Source organism: Athene cunicularia (genome assembly GCF_003259725.1).
Source record: "Athene cunicularia isolate RWA chromosome 1 unlocalized genomic scaffold, athCun1 chr1_part1, whole genome shotgun sequence".
NCBI classification, from domain to species: Eukaryota; Metazoa; Chordata; class Aves; order Strigiformes; family Strigidae; genus Athene; species Athene cunicularia.
Window position 1 is genome coordinate 125,740,247 of NW_020799091.1, and position 12,350 is coordinate 125,752,596.

Sequence of the window (12,350 nt, forward strand, 5' to 3'; positions counted from 1 at the left end):
CCCCCCAACTTTTAAAGAATGTAGTTGTTTATAAGCTGTTATTTTCAAGCTAAAAGGAGGTCTTGTTGCAGTAACAACCAAAGTAACTGAAGTTCTCTGCAGTAAGCCTATACTTCACACAAATTTCAGTGTCTCCAGGTAACAGCACTAAAAGAGTTCTCCTCTGACACTCAACAGGGCTAATACAGCTATAAAATACAACTGTTTGTCATCCAGAACTACTGACCGTCACTTGCCCTTATCCACGTACAGGGAACACAGCTTTCTACAAGATTCAGATTAAACCTTGTATTCAAGATTCAACAACCGTTTTCCAGGATTAATAGCCTGGGAAAAGGAGTCTTAGATTTGTGGTTACTCTCTCTTCCACCTCCTATGAAACATTTCATCAGAAGTTACAGTGAGGCAGGTTTGCTATGGAATAGGAGCTTTAAGAATTGTTTTCAGGGATACATTCATAGAATGATGGCAGCCCAAAGCAAAGAGACAGAAACAAAGGTTAATCCAAGTAAGTTCAGACATCAGACTCATACTTTTAAACCTGAAGGAAAACTGTCTGTGAAACACACCAATTTGTGGAAGCCTACGACAACAGCAAATCCTAAGAGTTCATATCCCCACACCCATCTACCCAACCCAAACACTTACCACTTAGTTCTAGAAGAATGAAGAGCACTTTGCTTGGCACCAGAGGCAGCTATGGTCTGAGTTACAGCTGTGCTGCACAAACATCCTCAAATACAATACTGTCTCTCCCTCCATGTACTTCTCTTGGTTTGGTCTACAGATGGCCAGGGAAACTGTGTTGGCATATGAAAGCTAATTGTGCTTCAATACATTCCCTTCTAGAAAGATGCCAGAACTGCCAAAACCAGTGTGAGCAGGTCCTAGCAGTACTAAAAATAAGCTTTTGTCAAAACTAGGCTGCCTCTGGCCAAGGAAACTGTTTGCATCTTTCTAGCCAGAGTCTGCCACTGAGTGTTGCAAACACAGGTGCTCAGGCCATGCAGACAGGCTTTTGTTGTTCGTGATATACCTGTCCCCAAGACTCAATTAGTGCAAACCCAGCAAATAAAAGTAGCCATCTTACATACAGCATAGGTCTGTCGAGATGCACTCCAAGCACTACGCGCCTCTGGGAAAGGAGGAGTAATTCTGGAGCAGCTTGTACAGTCACCCCTCGGGTATCAAAGACCACATAATGTGCAATGAGGGGTGCCATCCCTTGCCTCACCACAACTCCCATCTTGAAATCCTTGGTTCCCAAGTCACCCTCGAATGGCTGGACAGCACCTACTAACCAGATGAAGGCTGCGATGCACGCTGTCAGTCAGAGGCTTTCAAAGCGGATGAATTCAAGATGCGGGTTTCAACTTTAAAGAACAAACAGGAAAGGAATGCAGTTCGATTATCTATTTGGGGGATGGGGCAGGTTGGTGCTGTCTCAGCTCAGTGCACTTTCCCAGGTGCTTGGAGAAAAGTCCAAGCTCAGGTTGGTATTTGTATTGGCATACATAAAATTGCTGGCAACAGTGCATAGAAAGGAGCACTGATATTCACGCAAACAAAGCATGAAAGGATGCAAAGCAGAGCTTAGTAGAGTTTACTGTAGCTTTGAGGTTACAGTACTAGAAAGAAGCCAGTCAGCCTATTTTCCAAACCCATAAAATGCTCTAATATATGCCCCTTTCACCGGTGCTCCATGAACACCCTCTCATGAGAGAACTGCATTATTACCACTGAATGGGGAAAGGGGGAAAACAAAACAAAAAAAATCTTCAAAAGGAGCAAACTGTGCAGTTCTTCACCACCTCCTCCCGAAGGAGCACATAAACACAGCAAGCCAAGCCAATCCCAAGCAAATCCAGGAGACCCCTGCAAAGCTATGTGAATAGGGTCAGATTCATGTCTGCCTTCTCAGCCTTGCTGCCTGGTTTCCTCAACCCTCACCTCATCTCAGATGTGCCACCACAGATTTAGTAGCTGTAACAGATTTATCTGGAGACAGCTGCTTGCCTTACACAATCAAAGCTGGTGAGGTGGTCACAGTCACTTTTCCCATCCCAACAATGAAGATGAAACTAACTTGCAATGAGCCCCACAGCATTTCACCCATTTTTAAAGCAAGGGTCTTGCCTCAGAATTCATATTTTCACAAGGTTACTCTTGCCAACACCAGATCTAACTTTTACTCTGGCAGAAGTCTGCTGGGAGTTGGGTAAATGAAAAAAAGAAAAAACAAAGACCACTCTAAACCCTCCTCTCAGTTAAGAAGTGTAGCACCAGCTTGGGTGAGGAGTATTTAAAAAAAGCATTCAAAAAAGATCAGCCCAGGCAGAGTGAAAAGGTATGGTAAAGTAGCCCACCCTTCTCAGCAAAAGGTGGAGGGAAAAGCCATACTCAAAAATATTGGGAAGAACTAAACATACTTTTTTGAGGCAGGGGGAATAAAGAGGAAGAGTGGGAAGTACTGAACATTCAAAGGTTGGGGTGGAGTAAAGTACCCTGTAGGTTATAAAAAAACCACAATAATGTAGGAGTCAAAGGACAAGAATTGCTTTTCCTTTTTCCCCCCCATTGGATTTACATTCTGCTTACTGAAAGAGAATTCTGAAAGAAACTTGTCACCAGGATAACCTGCTCAAGCCCTCCACACCTCAAACTTAAGAGATCTGCACACCTTTTCCCACCCCCCAAAAAAACACCCCAAAAACAAAAACCCCAAACCAAAAAAAAAAACCAACCCAGAAAGGAGAGCTCAAAAAAAACCAACCCCCAAACATGATGGGACAATCCTTGGAAGAAGCATTACATTTTGTTGGAGAGAGGTCAAGAAAAAAAACCAAGAGGATGAAGGGGTGGAATTAAAAAAAAAAAAAATAAAGAGGCCTCTCTTTCCTTATTTGGCGACAAGCAAGTGCAAGAAAGTGTTCGTTGGGGTTTTGTTCAGTTGTCGGTCTTTTGCACATCTGCATTCTGGCCAAGACAAGGGGCTTTGAGGTTTTTCTGCAGCACGTGAGCATCTGCGGGCTCTATCCTCTTGTAGTAGTTTTTCTTCGTCTCAATGATCTCAAAGCCAAACTTTCTGTAGAAGTCAATTGCGGACTCATTGCTGATCTGGACATGCCTGGGACAGAAAGGAGGATAGAGAGACAGCTATCAGAACTTTCTGCGGTACAGTATCCTGCCTCCACACTCAGAACAGTCCAAGACAAGATAAGGAAAGGAGCTATCTAGACAGAGAAAGGAACAACAGTGTGAGTTCAGGACTGGAAATTTTTGTTTTTCCAAATCAATCCTGAGCTAACGTACAGCTCCTGGTTAGCCTGTTGCAATCATTCTGAGAAGTGGCGTTTCCCCTCAATAAAGTTCTTCTGAGGAACACAAATAGCAGAAACACTCTGAAGCATTACAAGCTCAGTAATGTCATTTTTTTCTTAAGTTGGAAGTCACATATTTTGTGGAAATACATGACAAAGTTTCAGGGTAGGGCCAATTTCAACTTCCTGTAGCAACACTTCTCAGATGACCTTAACAGTTGTCTGAGTGATGATCCATACAGGGTGCAACAAAAAACTGGCAATGGTGTCTGATACAATTTTAACTCCGTGCTCACTTGTAACTACTCCCCTCTCCTCACAAAAAGCTGTAGCAGCACAAAGAAGCCCCTATGGACTTAAAAAGTCCTTTCCCCTCTTATCTATCTATCTATCTATCTATCCATCCCAGTTTCACAGATCCTGCTAGCATACTGCAAGAGTTTCAAGGCCTCCAAAACAAATAGCCATCAGTTCTTCATCCTAAACAACTAGGATGTTTATTTGCCCAAGTTCTATCCAAAAAAAAAAAAGTTTGGCTCAGCAAAAGGCATTCATTAAACACTCCCAAAATTCAGTGGACACTGCACAAGCTCATGAATCACTTTGTCATGAAAGCATGCTGCACAACCATAGAACCAAAGCAACTCTGGAAGCAACAGCAGAACAAAACAAAAGATCTTAGTGTTAAGCCCAACAACCACCAAATAGCTAAAAGGGAACTTCACAATAATGACAAATTTAAGCACCGATATCAAACTGGGTGCTAAGCTGCACAGTACATACAGATAGAAAGATGCACAAGCAACAGACAGAGTAATAAAATCAGTGGGCCACTAAAAGAACTTTGTTGTGCCCAACTTTGGGGGGTATTTATTGTCATCCCAGAATCCTACTTCGGGAAGTAGAAAGGAAGATTATGAAGGATTTGGGCTTTGTATTAAAACCAGCAAACAGTTCCTTCACTGTGAGCACAGTAACATGCAAAAGCAAAAAGGAAAGCCTGTGCCGACTAGCAGGCACCTAAGAGAGTTCATTACCACTTTTCCTGAGGCAGGAGAGCAGGAATACAAGCCAAGAGCAGCTTTACTCTGACTCCTCTTTAAAACACCTGTTCCTCTTACAGAGATGGCACAAAGCTACAACAGTAGAGGACTTGGAAGACTTTACCCCTCCTTGGCAGAGGTGGACTAAACTTGAGAAGTGTGTCACTCCATTTATTGCGATAGCAGTGTACAAAACACCCCTTGCTAACAGGCTTCCAACAGTCCTGGCAAGAGTTTAGGGTGCAGTTCTGTGGCAGCAGAAGCCCATCCAAGCCATACCTGGTGTGGGACTATCCCTACCTAGCTGGTGGTGATGGACAAAGAAGCAGCTGGCTCAGAGGAGAAGTTTGGCCAAAAAAGTTCATCAGCTCACTTGGTAATCACACAGACACCAATGCACAGAAAGAAGCAGAAGTGTGCAGCCAGCAGCAAAGGGGAAGCAAAGCTTTGGCATTTACGGATTTCTGGCTCTATTTCCACGGGGATCTATTAGGATGGCAGTGCCTTTAAAGCAGCCCTGTCCTCTACCCCAGAGCTTGTTCACATGTCTGCATCATGCCAAGTGCTTACACAGACATGCAGTTGATTTAAAAAAACTGAAACAAACCAAAACCACTCCACTAAAAACCAACACCCAGAAACAAAGCTGAAAACTGCTTCCCCAACTGGGTCAGGTTATTGTCCTAGTTTACTGTGTTGCTGAACAAACAGCTGACCTGTCACAGTGCAAGAACAGGACTAAGCAGTTGGGCCTTGCTAATGAATGCAAACCTAGAGCGCTTGCAAGCACCTCTGATCTGCTGTTCTAATCTACACAGTACCATCATAAAAGTAGACAGCTAAGGCATCACACTGCATGCAAGACTCGCTCGCAGTATTTTCCATTCTGAGGACATCACTGCATGGTAAAAAACCCAAATTCTGTCCCTTTTTTTTTTTTTTCCAGTCACACAGTGTAATTCTGCTATAGAACATCATTTTGTAACTAAACTGCTTTCAAATTCAGCAAATTTGGAGAAGCCCTTCTAAAGCAAGCAAGCTTTTGGTTTTCTCAGCATCACACAAGCCCAGAATATGACCCCTAGCTTTCTTGCTAGTACTTCTAAGTCTCATGACCCCACTGAAATACATACTAAAATGCTCTTGGATATCCCTCCCTTTGCTCCCATATATGCCTCTCTCACCTCTCCAAAAATGCATGAGTGTAACTCATTTACTTACAGATAGATGTTGTCAAAAGTGCCATCTTTTTCACAGATGTTTAAGACATGATTCAACATTTTAGTTCCTGCCGAAAGGTAAAGAGATACTTAAGAAAACCAGAAGTGCACAATCAAGTCTGTACTTAGCTAATGGCTTTCTTAGGGAGAGGCAGGTTAACTGTAGGTAGGCTAAAATTACAGAGCTTGTGAGAACTAGGAAAGGCAAATAAAACATGATGTAGAAGTATTTCACTATCTTTCTGACTGCTCACCAAATTTAATTCATTGTCTCTTTGGAAAAAACAGACCCACCAGCCCATAAGCATGCATATAAAGCAGCTTATTTAAACACTAGCTTCAAGGTCTCAAACTCACCTCAAAATATGTATAAAGCAGTAAGAGCATTGGTTAAGTTTTTCTAATAAAGACCTAATAAAACAGTTTAAAAACCAGTTATCTTTTCATTCCAGTTTGTCAAAGTAAACAGGTTACTGAAAGATCTTGATTAATCTGGCCTATGGATCTGCAACATGGAGAAAAGAACTAATTGCAGTCTAGACAGAAAGCAGGTACTACCCCTGAGCAGTAATAATCAGTAGTGCTAAAGACAAAATAAATAGAGAAAACCGTACATTTAGAGTGAAGAGATAACCCAATGAAGGAATGCTGTCTTCTGCTGACACATGACTTGCATACTGGCTGCATACCTCAAACTATTTCATATCTCTGTGCATCAATTTTCACATCTATAGAAGCAGAGTATCTACATCACGGTATGATAATATGATTAAATTAATCTGAAATTCTGAATTAGAAAGTTCTAAAAAAGGCCATTTCTGAAAGGTGGGGAAAAAAAGAGCACATAACTCCTATTCTTTCCCCAAAGTCCCTTCCAAATAAATCAGTGGTCTAAAAGTGCACTACCTTGGTTAAAAATCTGAAAGAGCATTTAGAAGGTTGCACAGCAGTCTTGTTTCTTTGATGACTCAGATACAAAAGAAGATCCTCCTTACCTATTCCTAGCCTTCGGTAGGGTGCCAGGCATCCAAGTGTCATGATGTACAGTCTCTTCTGGTTCTGGGAGTGATCCACCCTACAGCACACTGCTCCCACTGCAATATCATTGAAATAGGCTGCCAGGGAGGGAAATGAAGTGTTATAAGTCACAAGTCTCAAACTACATATACAGCTCCTTCATTTACACCCTGTATCTTCCTTCCTTCCCTCCTGCTAATTCTCCCATCCAGATAACATATCGTACATTGTGGCTTAACACTGGAAGTTACCAATGGTGCTCCGACACAGGGTTTCGGCTTATCACAATTCAAACCAACTAGCAATGACATCAGGAGGTAAGCAGACAGCACACATCTCACATTTTCTGCTGTAGCAGAAAACATGCCTATTCCCAGTAAAATGGAATCTATTTAGAATACAAACCCTCTGAGGTTGGGACTGTGGCTTTTTGAGGTTCTCAAACATTTTTCATTATGTAAAACAACAAAATAGAAGGATCTGCTATTCAAAACCATTACAGATAGCAATGATGAGCACTTCTGCCACCATAGCCCACAATTACTGGCAAGAACATTTGTACCTAATTTGGCTAGTTCGCCAACCTCCAGTACATCCTTGTAGAACTTGTCATTGTAGCTGACAGGAAAAATGACCTGGTTTAGCCTCTTCAGCTGCTTAATGTTGTGTGGCGTCACATCTCCCAGCTCGATCCGGCTACTGGAACAAATCAAAATATGCTTTACATCTGACACACCGCAAAATTTCTAAGGACACCAAAATTATTTACTTTATGCTTAGAGAACTGTCCCACCTAATAATCAGTTCAATACATATTTGAACTGCAGTGTCCAACCTGTCTTCTGTTGGTGAATGATTTAACTCCCAAACCCCATTTTAGTTGGTACTATACAGTCAGAAGTTTCTCAGAGCACACTTAACACTGACCTTCTGTAGTCTATGTGTGGTTTTATGGTGTGGGAGACAGGAGAACATAAATCTCTGTAGGATTATTAGCTTTAACTTTATCCCATTAATTTCCTCACTGATCATCAAGATCACAGGGCAGGAGGGAAGATGGGAGGGACAGGTGGCTAGAATAGAGACCAAGAAAATGAAGTCCTTATCCATACTTCAAAGACAGCCCTAATTTTACCACCTATCAACATAAAGCTTATGCTTAGACAAGGACTAAGTCATTACTAGACACCTGTCTCTAAAAAGCAACAATACTGTGTGTAGCATATTAAGCCTGTTAACATGCAAGGGTGCCAATGTCAAGGTGATATCTGCATCTGTCATGATCATTCTTCCTGCTGAGAGCAGAATCACAACCTTAAAATAACAGTACTGTACTGAATTATACTGAAAAGAAACAAACCAAGCTTCTCCCTTTTCTAAGACTTAACTTCCTAACAGAAACACTATGTTTACAGAAGCAAGTTAAAAAACAAAACAAAAACTATTAGGTGTTCATATTCCCCCAGCCAATTTCTTGCATGCACATAGATAGTTTTAACAAGGAGTACAAAAATGAAAACTTAAAAAAAAAAAAAAATCAAGATAATAAAAACGTTTTCCCAAACAGCTATCAGAATAGTTAGGCAGGTACAAAGCCAGTGCATGTCGAGTTCAAAACACACACAATTCTAGGTTCACTCAGCCTTGTTTTACCAAATACATACAGGCAACCAGATTATTTTCTACTAAAATATTGGTAATGAAACTGTTTGCCTTTTTTTAAAAAAAAGTCAAATTATGTTTTCACAAAGGCAGTTTTCTAAAATCCTTGTATGCCAGGCTTCAAACTTCATTCTAGTAGTGTGCAGTAGCTGCTTTCCATCCTCAATGCCTCTTGTGCCTAGGCAGCTTGTTTTGAATAGGTTGATGCCTAGGATGCAATAGCTGAAATTTACATAATACAGTGAAACAAAGAAGAGATAATAACCACCAGCTTTTTTCTTCAAGAACCATACCAAACAATTTGGAGTATTATCTGTCTCTGTTTTATTAACTGACCTTGATTATACATCACAAGCCCTTAAGTGATTGCCACTCCAGATGTCGTATCAGTTTTAGGTGTCGCTAACCAATGCTGAGTGATAAATATACAATGCTTTCTAGGCATTGTACTGCAGCCTGCAAAACTATCAGAAAAAGCTATAGGAATGGAGCCTTTACTGTTTACTTCAAGAAGCATAACTTGCCCTCACACCCACTTTCTCCTCTTCTTTTACAGCAAAGAATACAGTCTTCAGTTCTGCAAAGATACCAAGGATCACCATTGCCTACTCTCTGGTATGACACAGATCAGAAAATCTCCCTAGTACAGAAGCCACACATTTGCCAAAGAAATTAGAAAGCCTCTCAGTGTCAAACATATCATGCCAGTGTGGGTGCTAGCAAATTGTTCTGGGCAGCTCCTCATCCATCTTCCCCCTACTACACTGAATGTGTTGATCTTTTTCCTCCCTCACTGCAAGGGCAATTACTAAGCAACAAATTTTTGTAGTCTGGCCTGAGCTCTGCCCAGTTGTACAGCAGTCTCTTGGGAGGTAACTCACTAGAGCTGGACAGTATGTTCTCCAACAGTGATCTCAAGAATGGCAGAAGCAGCAACAGCCTCCACATTCTGGCATCTCATCCGTGTCAAGGTACACAGGCATACTACAAGCAACAGCAATGGGGTATATTTCTAAAGTTTCCAGCTATAAACCACTATATTGTGCAGAAATAGTCTGCAGTATCTCTTTTCCGTGACTCCTACCACCACCAGCCCATTGTTTCACAGCCTTTTCCATCTTTTAGATTATTTCTGCTCTCAAGATTTCTTTCTTATCACCACTTGTGCAAGTCCCTTTGATAATTACAGTCCAACATAAAGGAAGTACTGAGCTAGTAAGGATGATCTCCTCACACCACAGAAGTATTCCCACTGTAAACAAGCATGCTATCAAAGTTATTAGACAGTGGGATAACCATAATACTTGTTTTATGCCCAGCTTAGCACAGCCGTTCAGCCTAACATGGCAGGGCTTCTTCAGGCACACAGAAGGCAAGTTGTGCCATTTTCTAATCTCATCCAGCACTGCTGCTAACTGTTTCTCACAAAGGGTAGGAATAATACTGTAGCATGTGGATTCCTGGGTGTATTTGTGTCTGGGAGTTTTTCTGGAGCAGAGCACCTCAGTAATCTCATACTAGGAGCAAAGAGAAGACCCAGCAGCCTCTTTTGCTGCAGTCTGCATCAGACCAAGGGAGCAAGGTCTCAACTGCTCAACTAGATTAATTAGCTACAGAGTAGGAGGTAAGGGAAGAGTAAAACCTCACATTCACACTCAGTCCCTTGAAAGCCGAGACTTTTGGTCCAAAAGATTTAATAGTATATTAACCTTGATGATACTTTTTTTGTATTGGTAGATCCAAGCTTCAGTAGATCAGTAATGTTAGCATGAACTCTTAAAATAAACTGACAGCAAAGTTGTTATAGAGCAAGTCCCTTTGAGCAAAAAATCTTTGACACAGACTATTACTGGGTAGTGTGTTTTCTAATATTATTTTTAAATTAATTAGTAACTAATGAAGCAAAGAATCAGGCATTAGAAGACAGTCAGTATGGAAAATTTATTATGACCGTGCAATAGGACAAAGATACATTGTCAGGGACAGCCAGGACAAGACAGCTGAGAAAGGGACCATGGCCAGAAGACAGACCTTCACCAAGAAGGTTTCAGACAGGGAATAAGTAAGTTCAGAAGGAGAGTCTAAGGCTGCTCTTAACTGCTGAGCCAAGACATCACCTCTGAGGCTGGCATCAGGCCAGAGAAACAAGTTCTAGTAGTAGGTGGCTAAGAGGTTCTGTTAACAGTTTCCTTGAGCCCTTGGGCTTCCCCCCCTATCTCTCACCACTTGCCACATTCATTGCTGCCTCCTGCCATCTCCTCCTGCCTGCCTCCCGTGCTCTGTCACTAGCTGTTTCCTCGTTGCTCGAGAGTTGCACCAGGGCCTGTAATTTATCCTGGAGGACAATACAAAAAAAGTTTGAGAAACACTGCAGGAAGCATAAATTAATATGCTAAATATGTTTGTTTAAATAAATATGTACTCAAACCATAAATAACTTAAATGTATAGCACTAGCTGATTAGATCAGCACCACATCTATTACACACAAAAACATTTAATAAGTAAACTAAATGAGGACATGGAAAGGAAGACCCACATCATGAAAGTTCATCACTTTGCCTGAGGACAGCACGGCAGAAGTGCCACTGGAGTAAAAACACAGGAAAGCTGGCACTGCTGCCAGAAGCAGCAGCCTTGCTGTCCCTGAGCCACTCATTTCCATCCTCTTGCTGGCACAGACATTTGGGCAACAATGTGGTGAACCAACCCCAATTAAAACTAACCTAGCCAAAAAAATGAAAAGTTTCATTTTAACCCACATCAGTCCCCTGATTGGGTTCACCACACATCTTCTGCCAGCATAAGGAAGAGAAAAAAAAATTGCCAGAGGCAGAGCCCGTCGGTTCTTGAGCAGAAGTGCCAGTTTAAGCTGGGGCAGGCTGGAAAGTACTGTGGACAAGGAACACAGCCATCATTAGGCATCTACATGATTTTGTGCTACACCTTATCATTTACAGAATAACATGAACTTCAAATCTAAGGAATTAAAACTACCCCAGCCTCAAAAGATCCAAGACAAAACACCTGTAACAAAGGACTTTTCACTGGAGTAACAGAAATGGCTTAGGGTTTTTTTGTTCTTTTGTTTGTTTTCTAATAGCTGTTTACAAGTAGACCTGCTTCTTCAAGTTACCTCTCAGCCAAACCAGTATCAGCTAAGGTCTGATTAGGCCAGTCCTGTGCATTCAGCTCAGTACAGCCTGTACCAGAAATACCCATCCTCTGCTGTTGCAAGGAAAACAATTCAATCATGAGCTCAAATTAGCAGATGAATGAACATAAAGGTGTGTAAAGAGCCTGAAGCACCCAGAAGGGACATGCCCTTTCTTAACAGCTTATTTTATCTATTATTCCAATAATATTACTAAGAAGATACACACTTATTACTCCAATCCTACATCTCAGGTAGCACTCCATGGATGTGGAGTATGAGCTGTATTCAGCCTAGGTGTCCAAGCTTCTGGACCAAGTCAGCCACCCCATCCCAAGCAACTGTTCTAATATGGAGGAATCAGGGACTCCTGGCTCATCATGTCAGGCCTCTTATTACTCTACAATGCTCTACAAATCCATACCCTTCCCTAGATGGAATGCCCATCCCTTGAAGCCACTTAAACATATTCCCAAGCTACCGTTATCTTCATAGTTAGGATTTCTTCTCATTTCCATCCTAAATGTACTCAAGTCTACCCCTATGCCATTTCTTTTTGCTCATTAGCTTCAGTAGTTGATGGGTACCCATACAGCCTAACACACGTGCCTTTTCAGGGAGCTACCATGACTTCTTCATGCTTTTCGTCCTCTAACTAAAGCCAAGCTCCTGGCCTCCTCCTGGTTTTTAATTCCTACTATTGTCATACTAGCTCTTCTTTCCGTTCCTTCAGATTAAAGTTAATTTTCCTTAAACATGGCTAACCAGAACTGCTTACAGCATCCCAAATAATTACTACTGCCATGTACAACAGTAAGTTTTTCCAATCTCTGCCGGAGGCATTTCTCTGACCTACCCTAGGACTACGCTCACGTCTCAACTGCAGCATACTGTGACTCTCCGTTACTGGGGAAAAAGCACACTGAGGCTTCACT

At 41.7% G+C, this 12,350-nt stretch overlaps 1 protein-coding gene across 1 annotated transcript; it reads right to left on the reverse strand.

Moving 5' to 3' along the window:
• Nucleotides 1-115: 115 nt before the first annotated feature.
• On the reverse strand, nt 116-11,450 carry NAA50 (N(alpha)-acetyltransferase 50, NatE catalytic subunit). The gene is made up of 5 exons (XM_026849433.1): nt 10,486-11,450; nt 7,163-7,299; nt 6,579-6,698; nt 5,585-5,651; nt 116-3,127 (listed from the first exon to the last, which is right to left on the reverse strand). Exons 1-5 carry the CDS (start codon nt 10,515-10,517, stop codon nt 2,947-2,949), a joined length of 537 nt encoding a protein of 178 aa, XP_026705234.1. The 5' UTR covers nt 10,518-11,450; the 3' UTR covers nt 116-2,946.
• Nucleotides 11,451-12,350: the final 900 nt, after the last annotated feature.

Bases quoted from the DNA above. Each gene is read 5' to 3' on its own strand.
- NAA50 (XM_026849433.1), bottom strand. From the start codon at position 10,517: ATGGCAGGAGGCAGCAATGAATGTGGCAAGTG. The intron at 5,652-6,578 runs GTAAGGAGGATC...ACCTTTCGGCAG, and splicing joins CTACCGAAGGCTAGGAATAG to GAACTAAAATGTTGAATCAT. The intron at 3,128-5,584 runs GTAAGTAAATGA...TTTCTGTCCCAG, and splicing joins ACTTTTGACAACATCTATCT to GCATGTCCAGATCAGCAATG.